General features: G+C 43.5%; 1 protein-coding gene across 3 annotated transcripts in view; it reads right to left on the reverse strand.

The window, feature by feature from the left end:
* LOC139753378 (breakpoint cluster region protein-like) overlaps positions 1-19,122 on the reverse strand; it is a 357,006-nt gene that overhangs the window by 54,281 nt on the left and 283,603 nt on the right. For 2 of the 3 annotated variants that reach the window (XM_071669804.1, XM_071669805.1), the window contains one exon: positions 3,685-3,911. In XM_071669804.1, the coding sequence (XP_071525905.1) occupies positions 3,685-3,911 (227 nt within the window). Of the gene's footprint in view, positions 1-3,684; positions 3,912-4,142; positions 4,396-19,122 lie in introns of those variants that run through there. The other variant, XM_071669806.1, reaches the window with a different exon arrangement.

Here is a 19,122-nt window from a genome sequence, read left to right on the forward strand (position 1 = left end):
CAAAAATCGTCCAAATGCCTCTCTCTTCTCTTTCACTAATAATCTTACTTCTTCATCCCACCACTCACTACCCTTTCTAATCAACCCACCTCCCATGCTTCTCATGCCACAAGCACCTTTTGCACAAGCCATCACTGCTTCCCTAAATACATCCCATTCCTCCCCCACTCCCCTTACCTTCTTTGTTCTCACCTTTTTCCATTCTGTACTCAGTCTCTCCTGGTACTTCCTCACACAAGTCTCCTTCCCAAGCTCACTTACTCTCACCACTCTCTTCACCCCAACATTCTCTCTCCTTTTCTGAAAACCCCTACAAATCTTCACCTTCGCCTCCACAAGATAATGATCAGACATCCCTCCAGTTGCACCTCTCAGCACATCAACATCCAAAAGTCTCTCTTTCGCGTGCCTATCAATCAACACGTAATCATATCATACATAATGAGTAAGATGGATATACAGCTTCTAAGAAAAAGATCTTCACACATCACAATATCTCCAGCAACCCCAAGGAAAAACCTCAGTTCTTCAAGGATCTATTCTTGTACCTTTCATTTTCAATTCCTGCATAGCAACAAATACATATCACAGTTTCACACAGTCCTTTCCAAATGATACTTGAATAAGTATAGAAATTTCATTTGAAAAAGACACCATGAAATCACATATAAACTGTCTTTTAGTGAGCCACTGAAAATAACAAGCTTCTGTATTGTGAAAAGTTATCATTACTCCATTATGGGGTAAATGAATAAAAAGCAATACATAATACTGGACAGTAACACATCAAAATACTTCTAATGAGGAATGTAAACAATCTTGGATTAATAATCTGTGATGACCTTACCTTCAATGAACACAACAAAGTAACAGTTGCATCTTTCAAACAGATGGAAAGCTGGATTTTATAGGCTTTGAAGACAAGTAATAATCACTGATGCCATTCATCAAGGTACTAATTCTCTCCCAAATGGAATGATGCTGTGTGTTGGCATTACCTTCAAGGAAGGTGAAATTGTAGACTTATTAAATGTCCAAAGATCTTTCAAAGCTGACAATGGCACTGTCTAGTACCTAAACTATTGAATGATTGAAAACACTGAAGTAGTACTCTTCTGAGTGCAGATGGGAGAGGAATATCATAATCTACATTTGGAAAATCTTGGAAAAGTGGTTCCCAACTTACATTTAAAAATACAGTAATTCAGTATTGGCGAGACAGCTATAAAAGACTAAATTATTACCAAAGAAATCTAAAGATTCAGCAAGCCTAACAAAAGAAAATATTAAACATTCAATGCTCAAAACTGTTTAATACATTTCCTGCAGCTATTAGAAACACTATGGACTGTGCAGTGGTTTAGGAGTAGAAATATGAATGAAAAAACGAAAAGGGTGATGTTCCAGATACAGCAGTAAGTAATGCTGACTCAATGCAATCATGGGGTCCCTGGTTTGAATACTCGTTGTGGTGGTCATTCTATATTCGTTCCAGCTGTTCATCTTCCCTTGGAGGCTGACAGACAAACTTAGTTAATACTAAGCATTTTCTGTTCATTAAAAGTTACTGGGCATTTTCTATTCATTAAAAGTTCCTAGATATTTTCTGTTCATTAAAACCTATGCTCGGCACTTTCTGTTGACGAAAAAACAATTTTCTAAGCATTTTCTGTTGATGAAAAGTGAAGTAATTATGCATTCTCAGGAGTCCCAACATATCTGCTTATCCACACTCCTGTACTGGTAAAGCTTTTGAACACATAAAGATTATCATTTAGGATTAGGTTTCCAAGATTTCAGGTCAAGATTCTAAATTACTACTTGCTTTGTAAATCTGCAAGTGCTTATGTCAAATGGCTTGCAGACAAATGGACTAAGTCTTACTTTTCAACCATGATATCTAGCATTTCCTCCGTCATTACATTCCAACATTCAGTTCTAACATTCAATATGGTACTGAAATTCAATGTTGTACTCCAGTAACTCCACCTAATTTGCAAATTGGCATATTTACAAACATGTTCTCTATATAATCTATAACTGGGTGGTTTAATCCTAAATATGTTGTCTCTTTCTTCAAATCAATACATTTCCTTTTCCATGTCTATGTTTATTGTAATGCTTCCCTAATTCTAATTATGTTGATTCATGAATATCTCCTCTTTTTGTATCTTTTTACTTTCATTGATCCTAGTTTGTTTTCTCCTTTCGTGTCTTCTTACCATACATGTTTCTTACATCAATGCTAATAAGATGGGATCTAGGTACTCTTGGTACTATAGTCTTATAGATATTGGTGAGAGATTCATACTCCCGGAGAACGTTTTTGAGAAGTCATAAATGTCAGTAATCTGTTGATACACATGAAAAGAAGATAATGTGGGCTGTGATGTATACATAAAAATAAAGATGATGCTGATTTACACAATAGTACATGATAACAATACTCTAGTTGGACAGATGTAAATTTCAAATTGACCTGGGAGACTTTAGACTGGTAATTAAGTACTTGTCCTGTTCTACAGCAGGGAGGCTTTGTATGTACATCGACAGTCAAATGTCACTCCAACATGCCCTGCATACTCTCTCTGGCAGTGACCTGACATTAATCCTGTGACCACAACAGACCCAAGCAGGTTCTTGAGTGTCTTGAAATCAATCTTCTGCAAACAAAATAGACCCAAGCAGGTACTTTCGCATCTTGAAATTAACCTCCTGTGACCTAGGCTGACCTCCAAAGGAAGATGACCCTGACCTTTATAACCAGAGGTCCTGTACATATGCATCTCAACTTCTAAAATCAACGTCATTCCTCAATGCCCAAGGAAACATCCTCAAAGACCTGGGTCACCATCAATCCATCATTAATACCTATGGTGTGGTCAATCAAGGCCACATAATATCTAGCCGGTGTCATCGTCTGCCTAAGTAGATCAATTGCCTTTCACAACAAGAGCACCCCTATGGTGCTCAGCCATGCAACGTAGGCGCATTTACTCCAGCAGAAGCGATAAGGACTTAATTAACAGCCCCATCCTTTGGCAGCAGCCCAGTTGCTTATGGCTCTTTTGCTGATGACAGCTCTACGTTACATTGACAAAACCTGTCTTCTGAAGCAGTTACAGTAACAATCACACCATTTGCGGCACAACCTCAGAAACAGCCGTGCAGGCTCACTTCTACAACAGCTCCATGAGACCAGGCTGGGACTCGCCTTTCCTACAGGACTCTCCCATTCTGCTCCTTCACCAGCCGTATGAGACACTTGCAACTCACCTTACTGTACGTCACCTTCCCTTCTGATCCAGTCTTGCTCCACTAGCAGCACCTCAACCTGTGTTTCTGAGCTCTCTCAGTCCATCACAACCACAAATATTTGGAGAAGTAAGACAGACAAGACCACTAAATATGTGACATATAACTTTGATGAGGGTTTTCATGTTTAGCATATAAATTGTTCCTGCAGCTATTATATCATAACTGTGAGCTAACATGTGTCAAGTTAGGTTTGGAGGATGAAATATTTGTACATCTAATCGAGTTCAATAGTTAAGAAGGTCAGGCCATTGCCCTGTATGTTCAAATCTAAAATATTTTTGTGTATAATGTTGTGATGACCAATGACTATTAATCTCATCATTATTCCTCAAAAGATACCACAATCAACTTAGCCAAGAGACTCACCTGCAGCACTACATCAAGACACTCGAGGTATATGGTCTCAGACTCAACAATAGAAGAGATGATGCACCGGTACATAGTGAGCCTTTCTGCTTCAGCTACTGGATCAGGAGTGGGTGGAGCAGGTGTTTCAGGGAGTTCTTCTGAGGATTCCCATCTTGAGGCTGGGGGTGGTGTAGGTGGAGCAGAGGGTATATGGCTGGTAGATTCCGCGCTGCTCTCATATACTCCTGTAAAGCAAGGCTAACATTGTATCTCAATAAAGACATTAATAGCCAAGTTTAACATAATCAGGAATCATGTTACAAGGAATCTAACCTTTCTGAAGCAATAAGCTCTACAGGCAATCATTACACTGATATTTTTAATAAAGAAGTATACAAATACAGTGGACAGTAATTTTAAGTGGTAAAAGCAACATGTCACAGTGAGTCAATTACACGTATCCTACATTTACTTACTACGCTCTTGTCTACTCCAAGCTGTTTGGTGTAGCACACTTCCGAAGTAAACCCCAGGTATTACACAAAATGCAAAGCAGTACTGCACCATACATTCAAAATAAGGAAATGGTACTTATAGAAATAATGATACAAAAATATCAAGAACTACACTAAAAAAAAGACAAAAATATTAAGAAGTAAACTCGAGCAAAACATTTGTGATACAATGAAAATTAATTGACTAACAAACATGAATCTGCATATTCTAACACAGCTCTTACGCTACGTAAACATACTGAATATATGGAATGACTGAAGCGCCCGGGGTAAAACATGGAGAGATCTGCAGGGGATGCATGTGATTAGGGGCCTATTGGTTCGGTGGCTAAAGTTCCAGAATGGATACGATTAAATGCAGGCTTCCCTCGTCTGTAACTGGCGCTACGTGGTTACCGAGGAAAATGGCACACAAGTGTATATGTAACAGGACGGAACAGGCTGGGAGATAAGGAACGTGTGCGTGTGTTTGTGTGCGATTGTAAACATAATCCTGACTGTGGGGTCTCGTCGCCTAGGACAGGGTTATGAACCACCACGCCTAGCTAACGCATCGAGAGATTACTGGTTAAGGATATTCTTGTAAAATGAATGATTGGTAAATAAAACTTCTTAAGATTGTCAGAATAATGAAAATGAGAACGAAAATGTATAGTGGAAAAGTTACAATGTGAATTAGAAGAGTAATAACCGTACAAACAAATAACTGCCTAAGCAATACAACTAATGCCATTCTATATTACGTAGAACAGAGACGAGGGGATCAGTTAGTATCCAGCCACTTTGCAGACAGTTTGCTCAATCTGGGGGGATAACATTAACATGTATTTGGAATCCCGGTAAGCCGTAACTCGCTCTGTTACACAGGATGTCTTCATAAAGTGTGCAAGAGTAACGAGCCAATAATTGGTCTAAAAGAGACACTGATAACTTCAATAACAACTGGGCACCAGTTAAGGTCGTGCGGCTCGTGAGCCAGTATGAGTCTAAGGAGAATCTTAGTAGTAGATGAACAGAAACAGTGAGCTGTAACAAGAGCGTACGTTGGCCGCATCGCTGGATGTGAATAGTGCACGTACATACCGACTTGACCTGGGGAACGGGGGCCGTTGTTTAACAGGGACTCCCGCACGCTCGGATCTGTCTGTACAGGCCTACATGACCGAAAGGGCATTTATAACCAGTTGATGCTTCCTTAAGTGAACTTTTACCACCAGGTACTAAGCAGAACCACTAAAAAGTATTATGCTGTGCGGCTGGAATTAAAATGTATTGCTTTTAAATTACAGTTTTACTTATTACCAGCAGGTGTATTAGGTTGCATGCCATATCATCTATAGAACTGTTATCAGAATTAAAGGTAAAAATATTCGCAACCTTTCCTTAGCCTAAAGGAAAGTGAGTGGTCACATTATGTTTGGCAGTCCATTAGCCTACTTGGGTCATTGATGTTATTGTTAAGGGGTTACTTAAACCCTGGCTTAGGGCCTCCATGGGAAACTTACTTGATCATCATCAACTATCAAGTAGTAACAGCTTTCCTATTTTTTTGTACCCATATATATATATATATATATATATATATATATATATATATATATATATATATATATATATATATATATGAATTAAATTATTTACCAGTGTGCTGTGGGAATCGAGCCACAGTCCATCTGGACTGTTATTTTCGGTGAATATTCAATATAATTTCCTTTCTCTCCTAAATATGTTTGTTTCTCGTTATTTGTCAGTAATAACTTAACAATTACCACCTCGGTAACAGGATATAAAACTAGTTATTTATAGTAACTTACTCCCGAACACCAAATTTGAAGGTGTTAAGGAATGTTAAAGACTACATAATATGTAACAATTATTTACGTCAAACGAAATCAATTTATGAGTGATTTTAAAAGGTGAAAAACTGCGACTGTAAAATAATTTATAGCGTGCAATGCTAATGGCTTATCGATATATAAAGCAACACAGTGTAATTACACCGTATAAAATATTTTTTTTTTCAGTCTTTCGGCAAGTCTAACCTAACAAATAATTTATTGTCTTCCTTTCCTAAAACCTTAATTTTACCTGATCTCTTTCAAGCGGTTGTCTCTGTCTATACCAATTATTCAGTTTCAATTTCAAAAAGTTTGTTCCTACAAGAACTCGGTTATCGTCAACGTCGTCCCATCTTAATGAATAACAATAAACCTAATTAGCCAGGTTGTTGAGAATATGTAAGTCGCGGTATTAAACGGCCTGGTTAATCAGAGGAAAGGTGGAGACCGAGATGTGAAAGCAAAGATCTAAAGAGAATTTTCGGTACTACAAGGGACTGAAGTTTTTTTTTTTTTGTCTGATCGTTTTACCTAAACTTAACACAATATGTCATCCTTGTAAAAGAAACCTTTACAGGGTACAACGTCAAGTCATCCTAACACAATATCATGTTATCCATGTACTTGAAAGACTACACTCCGGTTCATTAACAAGGTAGATTTACGTCATTCTTATAACACAATAACACAGGTTTGGGTACGTTATCTCATCTCATCCGCGAACAAACCCGATATTGGTAAGAAAATCTCCGCTATCGAAACGTTGCACATCTGCAGCGCCCAACGTGAACACACTTTAAAAGGGGAAGTAACTACATGACCTTTAACTGATGGGAAAAAATGCATGTGTTTTACTATGTGGAAAAAGTGAAATACTTTAAACTGTAACTTCAGGCAAGAAGCATTCTATGCCCATTATACCCAGGCACAAAAAAACGTGAAAGATGATCACATGGACGAGAAATATTGTTGTCCAACCAACCAAGCGGCGGTGACTGGCGAGAAGATGGGTGGCGCCATGGACGATAGGGTGTGCCACCAGCCAGGCGTCCGGCTCTCTACCAACGGTTAATCCTCTTATCGCTGGCCTAGCAAATATCACACGGAAGTTACAAGCGCGCAACGCGGGCCAGTTGTTCCATTATTTGCCGCAAGCAAAGCCTCCTACAGGTCGGATGCCAATATTTCCACTGATAGCGATAATCATCTGTGCACTATACATGAACACAAAAGTATTACACAAGTGAATGCATCGAACTACCGTAGGCTGGACCGCCTGAGCTTATGAAGTATCCATACTACCACAAAATACAAGCAAGAACAAAAGCTCTCACAGATCCTACGGTTCCAAGTTGCCTGAAATCGAGCAACCAGTGCTTGAAAAAATGTTAGAGCACACATTAAAGAAAAAATTCTCAAAACATAGGACAGGATTATTATAATAGGTAACTCTGAAGCGAAATATTTCCACAGAAAAAAAAAATTGCGAAAGAAATAAACAAGTGAGGATCGCACTTAAACGGCGAAGGCAGACTTAGCGAATGGTACATATTGTAACTAGCTTGCCTGCTTGGCTGGACATTTAGGCTTTTGGCTTATCTACTGCCACGGTCATTAAGACTGTCCACGTCTAGTTATAACCAACACCCGAGAAATCTTTATTTTTTTTTTTCCTGGTGTCTGAGATCATTCTAGGTCCTCAATACACTTTCACTATGTATATGGCCAGTGACTTGGTAAATACTTTTCCAGGGTATTTTATTTCTAATTTCTGTGGGAACTGTGGGACCTGAATCTGTAAGGTGTTTTGTCGGCATCACCGCTAACCATCCCATTCTCTCCGCTGCAATGTTGATGATACCCACACCATTATCTCCAGATATTTTGGCAACTGCCCTCGTGAGCTGTCTGCATGTACTCCTGAGCTACAGACATCTTTGACGAGACGACTTCCAATGATACAGTCCCGCCAAGGGTGAGTTTTTGACGCGCACTGGATTGGAGGAGTCCGGTAACAAAAAACAAACACTCGCTGCGTATATATATATATATATATATATATATATATATATATATATATATATATATATATATGAAAAGGGCTGTCCCATTGGATGTGTTGCGGTGGTGAGTGAGGGAGCCGTGGCTGCCGCCAGACAACCTCCGCCCACGTCACCACCAGTGTGACTCCTCCTTGCTAGCTTGCCAACCTTCATATGATAACCCCAGAACTCATTATCACCACAGAAACATGACAAAATTACTGTTGTGTGTTAATTACTCATACTGATGATACCAATCTTCATATTTACTATCATCATCATTACATACTACCGAACTCAAAATACTTCAAGAGAAAGCTGGTCAATTCTGACAAGACATAAATGCTTTTGTTTTTCTTTGCAGACTGAAGGTTAACAGCCTTGAGATGCATCAGTGTAAAAATACATTCCACTGTCCTCCTTATTACAACCCTGTAGCCCGCACTCGCTCCTGGGGTGACCTGGGTGTGCTTGCTTTTGTTTCTATGTTGGTGGAGTGTGTGAGGTGCTGGTGACATACAGCCATAGACAAATATTAACGGCTCCCTGACTCCTTTAGGCGGTACATCCCACTCATTCCAGACAAGTGTCTTCATACAATGGCCGACGGGGAGGTGCAAAACGCCCTTAACATTAACCATTGACACTGCTGACCTTGACGACTTTTTTTGTTCCTGCAATACGCCATCTTTGCCACTGTACGAAGTTCCCTCCCACTTGTGTGTTGGCTTTGACGACCTCTTCACCTAAACCTCTTATTAATGAAAAACAAGTATCGTTAAGCAACAAGTTTCCTCGAAGTATCTGAACTTAAGAACAATATTCAGCATTTTCGAAAGAGAAAAAACCCGCATTCACAGGAAAGTTAGAGTTTAGTAAAGAAGTGAATAATAAACAACCGCTAACAAGACTGAGTGTTTCATAATGAGTATAGACTATGTGGACACATCTAACCACAGTAAAGAGAGCCAGCATAATTTCACTGTTGTCCAGGCTCGAAAATCAATAAATCAGGTGAAATTATCGCATAATTAATCTCAAGGATCAGCAGGAGTGATTAACAAAACAGCGCACCCTAAGATGAGCACCAACGACTATCTACTCTCCTCCCCCTTCCCCTAGCTCCTGCTCACTGCCCATTCAAGACCATTCTAGGAAAACTCTCCCAGATTCTTCAACTCCTACAAACCCGCTCCTCCGCTTCATCTCCACGCACCCGGACCTGGACAGCGTCTGTGACTTGCCTCGTCCGTGACTGTGCTTCACACTATAACTATGTGACTCCCTCGTGAGCAGACAAGACAAACAGAGGAAGTAGGAAGTCTTCATACACTCGGTCTCCAGCCATCAAAATGGTGGTGAGTCTGCTGCTGCCAACTTCACTCGTGTGACACAGCAACCTAGAGGATAGGTTCTCCACAGATGCCACACAAGGACTGCCAGCGAGACAGATATTAAAGAAATTGAGCATTTCTCCTGACAGGGGTGATGGTAGACAGAACATGGGATGAACCAAGGGCATACACAGGCATACAAAGTAAGGGCATGAGCAAAACTGAAGAAAAAACTGAGACGCATTCATTCTGAAAATTACGGTACTACTTGTACAAGAGTGATCAACTAAGACAGAATAACCAACTAACAGCAACAGCTACACGGGAACTACCAACAACAGGTACACGGGAACTACTAACAACAGCTACACGGGAACTACTAACAACAGCTACACGGGAACTACCAACAACAGGTACACGGGAACTACCAACATCAGGTACACGGGAACTACTAACAACAGCTACACGGGAACTACCAACAACAGGTACACGGGAACTACTAACAACAGCTACACGGAAACTACTAACAACAGCTACACGGGAACTACCGATAGCACTATCAACACGACATTGTCCTCAGCAACACAGGCACACGTGTAGCAGTAGCACTAAGAACACTGCCATTACCACCACCACTGGGAACACCAACATGAACACTACCATCACCACCACCACTGGGAACACCAACATGAACACTACCATCACCACCACCACTGGGAACACCAACATGAACACTACCATCACCACCACTGACACCAACATGATACATAACATCAACTGGGAACACCAACATGAACACTACCATCACCACCACCACTGGGAACACCAACATGAACACTACCATCACCACTGGGAACACCAACATGAACACTACCATCACCACCACCACTGGGAACACCAACATGAACACTGCCATCACCACCACCACCACTGGGAACACCAACATGAACACTACCATCACCACCACCACTGGGAACACCAACATGAACACTGCCATCACCACCACCACCACTGGGAACACCAACATGAACACTACCATCACCACCACCACTGGGAACACCAACATGAACACTGCCATCACCACCACCCCACTGGAACACAACATGAACACTACCATCACCACCGGAACACCAACATGAACACTACCATCACCACCACCACTGGGAACACCAACATGAACACTACCATCACCACCACCACTGGGAACACCAACATGAACACTACCATCACCACCACCACTGGGAACACCAACATGAACACTACCATCACCACCACCACTGGGAACACCAACATGAACACTACCATCACCACCACCACTGGGAACACCAACATGAACACTACCATCACCACCACCACTGGGAACACCAACATGAACACTACCATCACCACCACCACTGGGAACACCAACATGAACACTACCATCACCACCACCACTGGGAACACCAACATGAACACTACCATCACCACCACCACTGGGAACACCAACATGAACACTACCATCACCACCACCACTGGGAACACCAACATGAACACTACCATCACCACCACCACTGGGAACACCAACATGAACACTACCATCACCACCACCACTGGGAACACCAACATGAACACTACCATCACCACCACCACCACTGGGAACACCAACATGAACACTACCATCACCATCACCACTGGGAACACCAACATGAACACTACCATCACCACCACCACTGGGAACACCAACATGAACACTACCATCACCACCACCACTGGGAACACCAACATGAACACTACCATCACCACCACCACTGGGAACACCAACATGAACACTACCATCACCACCACCACTGGGAACACCAACATGAACACTACCATCACCACCACCACTGGGAACACCAACATGAACACTACCATCACCACCACCACTGGGAACACCAACATGAACACTACCATCACCACCACCACTGGGAACACCAACATGAACACTACCATCACCACCACCACTGGGAACACCAACATGAACACTACCATCACCACCACCACTGGGAACACCAACATGAACACTACCATCACCACCACCACTGGGAACACCAACATGAACACTACCATCACCACCACCACTGGGAACACCAACATGAACACTACCATCACCACCACCACTGGGAACACCAACATGAACACTACCATCACCACCACCACTGGGAACACCAACATGAACACTACCATCACCACCACCACTGGGAACACCAACATGAACACTACCATCACCACCACCACTGGGAACACCAACATGAACACTACCATCACCACCACCACTGGGAACACCAACATGAACACTACCATCACCACCACCACTGGGAACACCAACATGAACACTACCATCACCACCACCACTGGGAACACCAACATGAACACTACCATCACCACCACCACTGGGAACACCAACATGAACACTACCATCACCACCACCACTGGGAACACCAACATGAACACTACCATCACCACCACCACTGGGAACACCAACATGAACACTACCATCACCACCACCACTGGGAACACCAACATGAACACTACCATCACCACCACCACTGGGAACACCAACATGAACACTACCATCACCACCACCACCACTGGGAACACCAACATGAACACTACCATCACCACCACCACTGGGAACACCAACATGAACACTACCATCACCACCACCACTGGGAACACCAACATGAACACTACCATCACCACCACCACTGGGAACACCAACATGAACACTACCATCACCACCACCACTGGGAACACCAACATGAACACTACCATCACCACCACCACTGGGAACACCAACATGAACACTACCATCACCACCACCACTGGGAACACCAACATGAACACTACCATCACTGGGAACACACATGAAACATCTGGGAAACACCACATGAACACTACCATCACCACCACCACCACCACTGGAACACCAACATGAACACTACCATCACCACCACCACTGGGAACACCAACATGAACACTGCCATCACCATCACCACTGGGAACACCAACATGATACACTACCATCACCACACCACTGGGAACACCAACATGAACACTACCATCAACCACCACCACTGGGAACACCAAAACATGAACACTACCATCACCACCACCACCACTGGGAACACCAACATGAACACTACCATCACAACCACCACTGGAACACCAACATGAACACTACCATCACCACCACCACTGGGAAACACCAACATGAACACTACCATCACCACCACCACTGGGAAACCAACATGAACACTACCATCACCACCACACCACTGGGAACACCAACATGAACACTACCATCACCACCACCACCACTGGGAACACCAACATGAACACTACCATCACCACCACCACCACTGGGAACACCAACATGAACACTACCATCATCACCACCACCACTGGGAACACCAACATGAACACTACCATCACCACCACCACTGGGAACACCAACATGAACACTACCATCACCACCACCACTGGGAACACCAACATGAACACTACCATCACCACCACCACTGGGAACACCAACATGAACACTACCATTACTACCGGGAGAAACAAGAAACATCAACAGCAGAGTGGCATTAACACCTCAGTAACCTCAGCACTCGTGGTGTAGCACCCGGAATTAAACTCTATTTAGCTTAGGTTCCTACCCCGGGCCCTGCTAATGGCCGCCTACAAGGCCAGATTAACATACATTAACACGTCTGATAACGAACTGTGAGGGAAACTCCTAACTCACCACCCGTCTCCCCAACCTCTTACCTTATCTTCTCGAGTGTATATAGCTGTGCATTACACACACACACACACACATATGGTCCTTGGAAACATCAGGACCTTTTCCGAAAGAGAACCTGAGGAACTTCAAAATCACTATACATAAACCATTAACTTCCCTTTCTATACGTCTCCCTTAGAGGTCAATCAGGCGGAACTTCATATATATATATATATATATATATATATATATATATATATATATATATATATATATATATATATATATATATATATATATATTCCTATGAGTCCACGGGGAAAATGAAACACGAAAAGTTCCCAAGTGCACTTTCGTGTAATAATCACATCATCAGGGGAGACACAAGAGGGAAATATAACACAGTTGATATACATCGAAGAGACGAAGCTAGGACGCCATTTGGAAAACGTGATTGTCCAAAACATACAACGAGCGTTCATAAACTTATCATTTTACAAATCTTGTCAACAATAAAGTTATCTAATTTGTATAGACCATCAACAATATTAAGATTATAATTCTTTGTGTATTTAATAATAGATTCAATGATATTTCTCTTGGTTACTCCAGTCAATACAATGATCATAGTTTTTAACATGTTTAAACAAGGCATTTGATTCTTGTCCCGTTCTTATACTATATTTATGTTGCTTAAGTTGTTCTAACAGAAAGATCCTTACCAGTCTGACCAACATAAAATTTATCAGTTTCCACAAGGCACTTTATAGATACATCCAAGAGAATTTTCTGGTGAATTCCTGATTAAGATATTCTTTATAGTATTATTGTTGCTAAAGGCAACATTTACATTAAAGGATTTAAGCAACATGGGAAGCAAAGTGAAATTAAAAGGAGAACTAAAAGATTCTTGGTGTCAATGGGAGGTTTGGGCTCAACTCTATAAAATGATTTCTTTTCTAACTTAAGGGATTTATCAATGAAAGATCTAGGGTACTTTAACTTAGATCCAATAGAATATATCTTCTCAAACTCATCATCAATGAACTCTGGACTGCAAATACGTAATGCCCTAAGGAACATAGATTGAAATGATGACAATTTAACTCTGTCATGTTGAGATGAGTAATAATGGATATATGAGCACCAATGGGTAACCCTCTTTCACCTGTGCTACGTAATCTTTAAATGGAATTTTTTGAAACAAAATTACTAAAGGATATCTTACCTTCTAATGCAATTTGGTTTAGTATGTAGATGATGTTCTTTGTGTTTGGCCAGCTAATGAAAATTTACAAATATTTCTCCCCTTACTTAACAATTTAGTACCTTCCATCAAATTTACTGTAGAAAATGAAAATAATAGTGTTACCATTTTTAGATTGCATGATCCATAGGCAAGGAAACAAGTTGAAGTTTAACATATACAGAAAACCCACCAATGTATGATGGTAAACGGCAGACACTCCAAAGTTTACTCTTGCTATTTTAAGCATTAAGGCGAAAGAAGCCAAAAATGTATCTTACAAGTCGAGTAGTTTTCCTAGCGCTTTTAAATAGCATCACCATCAACATTTCATCCAGAAAAGGGAAAAGGAAATGGCATGCATTAATATGGAGAGATACGTGATAACATCAGAGAAGAACACTTCCTTCTTAAGGAAAGACTAGTTCTGGTATCAAGCACCTGCTACATCAACTCACCAAAAATATTCAACCGTGTATTACAGTCTACACGATGCTTGTGAATATTTTCTTTGCATAAAATCCAGTATCTACTTAATATATGCGGCGCCACGACCTCTCGTGAAAACTGCTTTCACTGATGACCAAACCACAGACCACGCCATGCCGCCCTACATCACACACATTCGTTTTTGTACACATTACTTTACAGTAGTCACTTCCACGGAATATATACATATACAGAAAGGGTAGACTCTGGCGTGTGAACGGGGCCAATCTGGCAGCTTCTACCCTCCTCCTTCGACCACAACAAGTAGCGCGGTGTATGTGCATAAATTGCTACCAGCGGAGGGAGAGAGGCGGCGGGTGACGGGTACCGGATAAACCGTTGATTGTCAAGGTCAGCAGAGCGGGTCTCCAGCTTGAGGTGGTTCTCTCGCGGCCTCGCGGGTCGTGGAGACGGGGCCATAACGCCGGCAAAGTACTCATTAGTGTTCCTGTTATCTAATCTTTTCTAGAGGTCTTATCCGGAGAGCCACAAGCGCATATACGCACCCATCTAATAGGCACATACGTTAACGTACGCGTGAACACATACATATTTACGCATATATACAAAACGTGCGTCGACATAAACACACATACATCAAACAAGCGCACGCGTACAGACACAACCACACAGATGCAGAAGCACATACTTACGCAAATACAGAAACATAACAAAAATAAGAAAACAAAAGCAATGCCTCCGATAGCGCGGCGCACTGTCATCCTACCCGTGTGGCGTGACCTTGTACCACCTCACAATAACATGAGAAAACCTACAGTGGAGACATCACAGGAAGTGACCCAAAACAACTCGTGGGGAGGGCGAGACTGGGGCGCCTCCCTCCTGCTGGGAAGTCCTGGTATACGTGTCACGCTGTCATCACGATCACCACCATCCTAACCAGCACCACACTCACCACCCAACACCACCACTCCCTGACGAGTGTGTCTAGAGAGCGGTGACTGACCCACAAGGCTGCTGGCAACAACTCCAGGCCACCACACACCGTCACCCCGGACACACCATGAAGCCAGGTCTCATTCCAAATACACACTAAAATATACACGTTATGGCGACTGTCCGAGCTATAACAGGGATGCTACAGCAAACAACAGCGGGAAAACAGAAGCTGCTGAACCTTCTACCACCACCGACACACGCCCAGAACACATCATAAAGAACATGAGGAGTGAGGGGAACTGACCGATTAGTTAAGACTAGCTCTTAACACTCTATCTGCATATCATGTGGAGCATTACCCAGTGTGAGAGCAGGTGGTTGATAGTGAAGCTCCCTCATACAGTGTGTTGATCGAGTATTTCCGCACCTTCATGTGTTCAACTGGTATTAGATGCATCATGTGTGAGCCAGGCAGCAGCACGCACGGACGCATACCTACGTCACGGCCCGTTCTCCGTCGCCTGCTAGACCTCCAAGACTTGCTGGCAAATTGTTAAAAACATAGACGTGCGGACGAGATGGAAACACGATGCTAGACCTCACACAAGGCCACCACTCTCGCAGCAAGAGGAAAAACAAGGTCAAAAGAAGCGGAAGTGACCAAGCCTAAACTCAAGATGCCATACGAGACTCAGGAGAGGAAGGAGAGAGAGAGAGAGAGAGAGAGAGAGAGAGAGAGAGAGAGAGAGAGAGAGAGAGAGAGAGAGAGAGAGAGAGAGAACGGTCGAGTCATGAGTTTGTCTGTCTGCGGCACAGTGCAGGGAGGAGGGGGTTACGTGGGGAGACGCATCTGACACGCACATATTTCACGACCGCTGACTGGAATGCTCGGGAAAATCATTGTTTAGACGAGAAACAAATCGATTCATCCACATGTTTCACATCCAAGACCTCCGACGTGCTTGCGCAAAACAACAGCTTGAGGAACCAGATGGACGACAGAAGTACTGAAGGGTATAGTGCTGGACCACTGTAACCCAGCCACACACACACACACACACACACACACACACACACACACACACACACACACACACACGAGTTGTGAAATGTTCCACGTGGTCTGAGATACAAATCAGAAACAGGAACCACAAAAGTTCTTAGCAAGATTGAAACGTGTTTGGTTGACTCCCTCCCTCACCGCACCCAGCGGCGGGTGACGCCAGAGAACCATCTCACAACAAACCAACCTACAGTCAGCCCACATCGCCAGCCATTGTGACTTACGAGACTGCACGGGTCATTGTCTCAACTGGTCAAGAGAGTGTACACGATCCTGAGTGATGACAACGAGGAGAAACTGATGCAAGCTTCCCGAGTTAGGGCGGGTTAGGGCAGGCAGGAGCGAGAGGCCGCCGCTAACTACACCGCCCTTTGCAGCCCAGCGGCCGACCTGCGGACACCACGCTGACAACCACTCCAACACGGCTCCTGCATGACTGATGCACTAATGTGTCACCTCCGGTCCACAGCCTCGTGCCTACTTCACCGACACCACCACCACGGACCACTGGGTCATGCCTAATTTACCACCACGGACGACCAGATCACATCTATTATACCACCACGGACGACAGGGTCACATCTATTATACCACCACGGACGACAGGGTCACACCTATTATACCACCACGGACGACAGGGTCACATCTATTATACCACCACGAACGACAGGGTCACACTTATTATACCACCACGGACGACAAGGTCACATCTATTTTACCACCACGAACGACAGGGTCACACCTATTATACCACCACGAACGACAGGGTCACGCCTATTATACCACCACGAACGACAAGGTCACATCTATTTTACCACCACGAACGACAGGGTCACACCTATTATACCACCACGAACGACAAGGTCACATTCATTTTACCACCACGAACGACAGGGTCACACCTAATATACCACCACGAACGACAGGGTCACATCTACTATACCATCACGGACGACAGGGGTCACATCTATCATACCACCACGGACGATAGGGTCACACCTATTATACCACAACGAACGACTGAGTCGTACTTAACCACTATAGACGACAGTCACAAGTACATGACGACCACAGACCAATGAGTCATTCCTAGTTCACCATTACGGACCAACGAGCCAAGATTAGTTCACTACCAACACGGATAGCACCCCTGGGGAGGCTATGCAGGTGCCACCACCAGTGCAGGAGGCTGGGGGCCCTCTGACACATCCCAGGTAAGGAGAACCCGCTACCGGGGGCTTGTGGATGTCTCCATGAACTACCACCACTCACTGTGACACTGAACATTATTTCGATTGAGGAACTTTATGATACAATTCGGAGGTGAATTTCTCCTTAAAATATTCCCGTCTTCAATAACCCAAGTCATGTCTTTCCAAAAGGAAATCAGAAGGACCTATTATGCTGATGAGAATGATAATCTAAATCAGGGTAAAGGAATTTTGCGAACTAGCAAGCGTCGGAGCATGGCGGTGCCGTGGCAACACCAGACGTGCCATCAGTACCCATGTACGAACCATCCCGGGAGGAGGACATCTACGTGTGGCTACTGGAGGCGGGCACGGAATACCTGGTGAAGTCTTTGGGAGGGTGGAGAGGGGTCTACCACTACCTTCCATAGCCTGGTCAGAGCCTAAGCCGTTGAGTTTGGTCGTTGGTCGACCAAACTGTTTAAAACCGCAGCCCGCAAGCCCACATAGTCCTCACAACATAGCCGGTCTGGTAAATTTTGTAGGCTCTTTGTCCTTGTCCACACCTGACTATCCTCCACCACACCGTCAGTGCTGCGCCTGGCCTCCAGGAAGTCTGCCTACCTTCACCGCCGTTCCACAATGGAATGCATCACTGTCGCCAGACCTGGTGAAGCAACAGGGCATGACAGCGTGGCTTCCTGCAGCACCTGACACCAAACGGTCCCACAACAATGTCACGGAGTCACGAGGAACCAGAAGTTGGTGAGGACGCTGGTCCGGTGCTGTCTGGCTGCAGGACTGCTTCATGAAGTCGTAACACAACGCACCACCGAGGAGGTAATACATGTATTGGAACCTTATATAATAGACGATGGCTATTATGTCTTCTCGCATTACTGGTCCTTTATAATGAGGAACAGAGGGAAAAAAAAGGCCCTATTCTCTCACGCCCACTCTCTACTTGTCGTGTGCATCGCTCCGAAACCATACTCCCTCTCCACAACCAACCCCACAGACCTTTCCATGGTTTCCCCCGGCCGCTTGATATGCCCTGGTTCAGTCCATTGACAGGACAATATCTACTATAT

The sequence above is a fragment of the Panulirus ornatus genome, chromosome 14, assembly GCF_036320965.1.
Source record: "Panulirus ornatus isolate Po-2019 chromosome 14, ASM3632096v1, whole genome shotgun sequence".
NCBI lineage: Eukaryota > Metazoa > Arthropoda > Malacostraca > Decapoda > Palinuridae > Panulirus > Panulirus ornatus.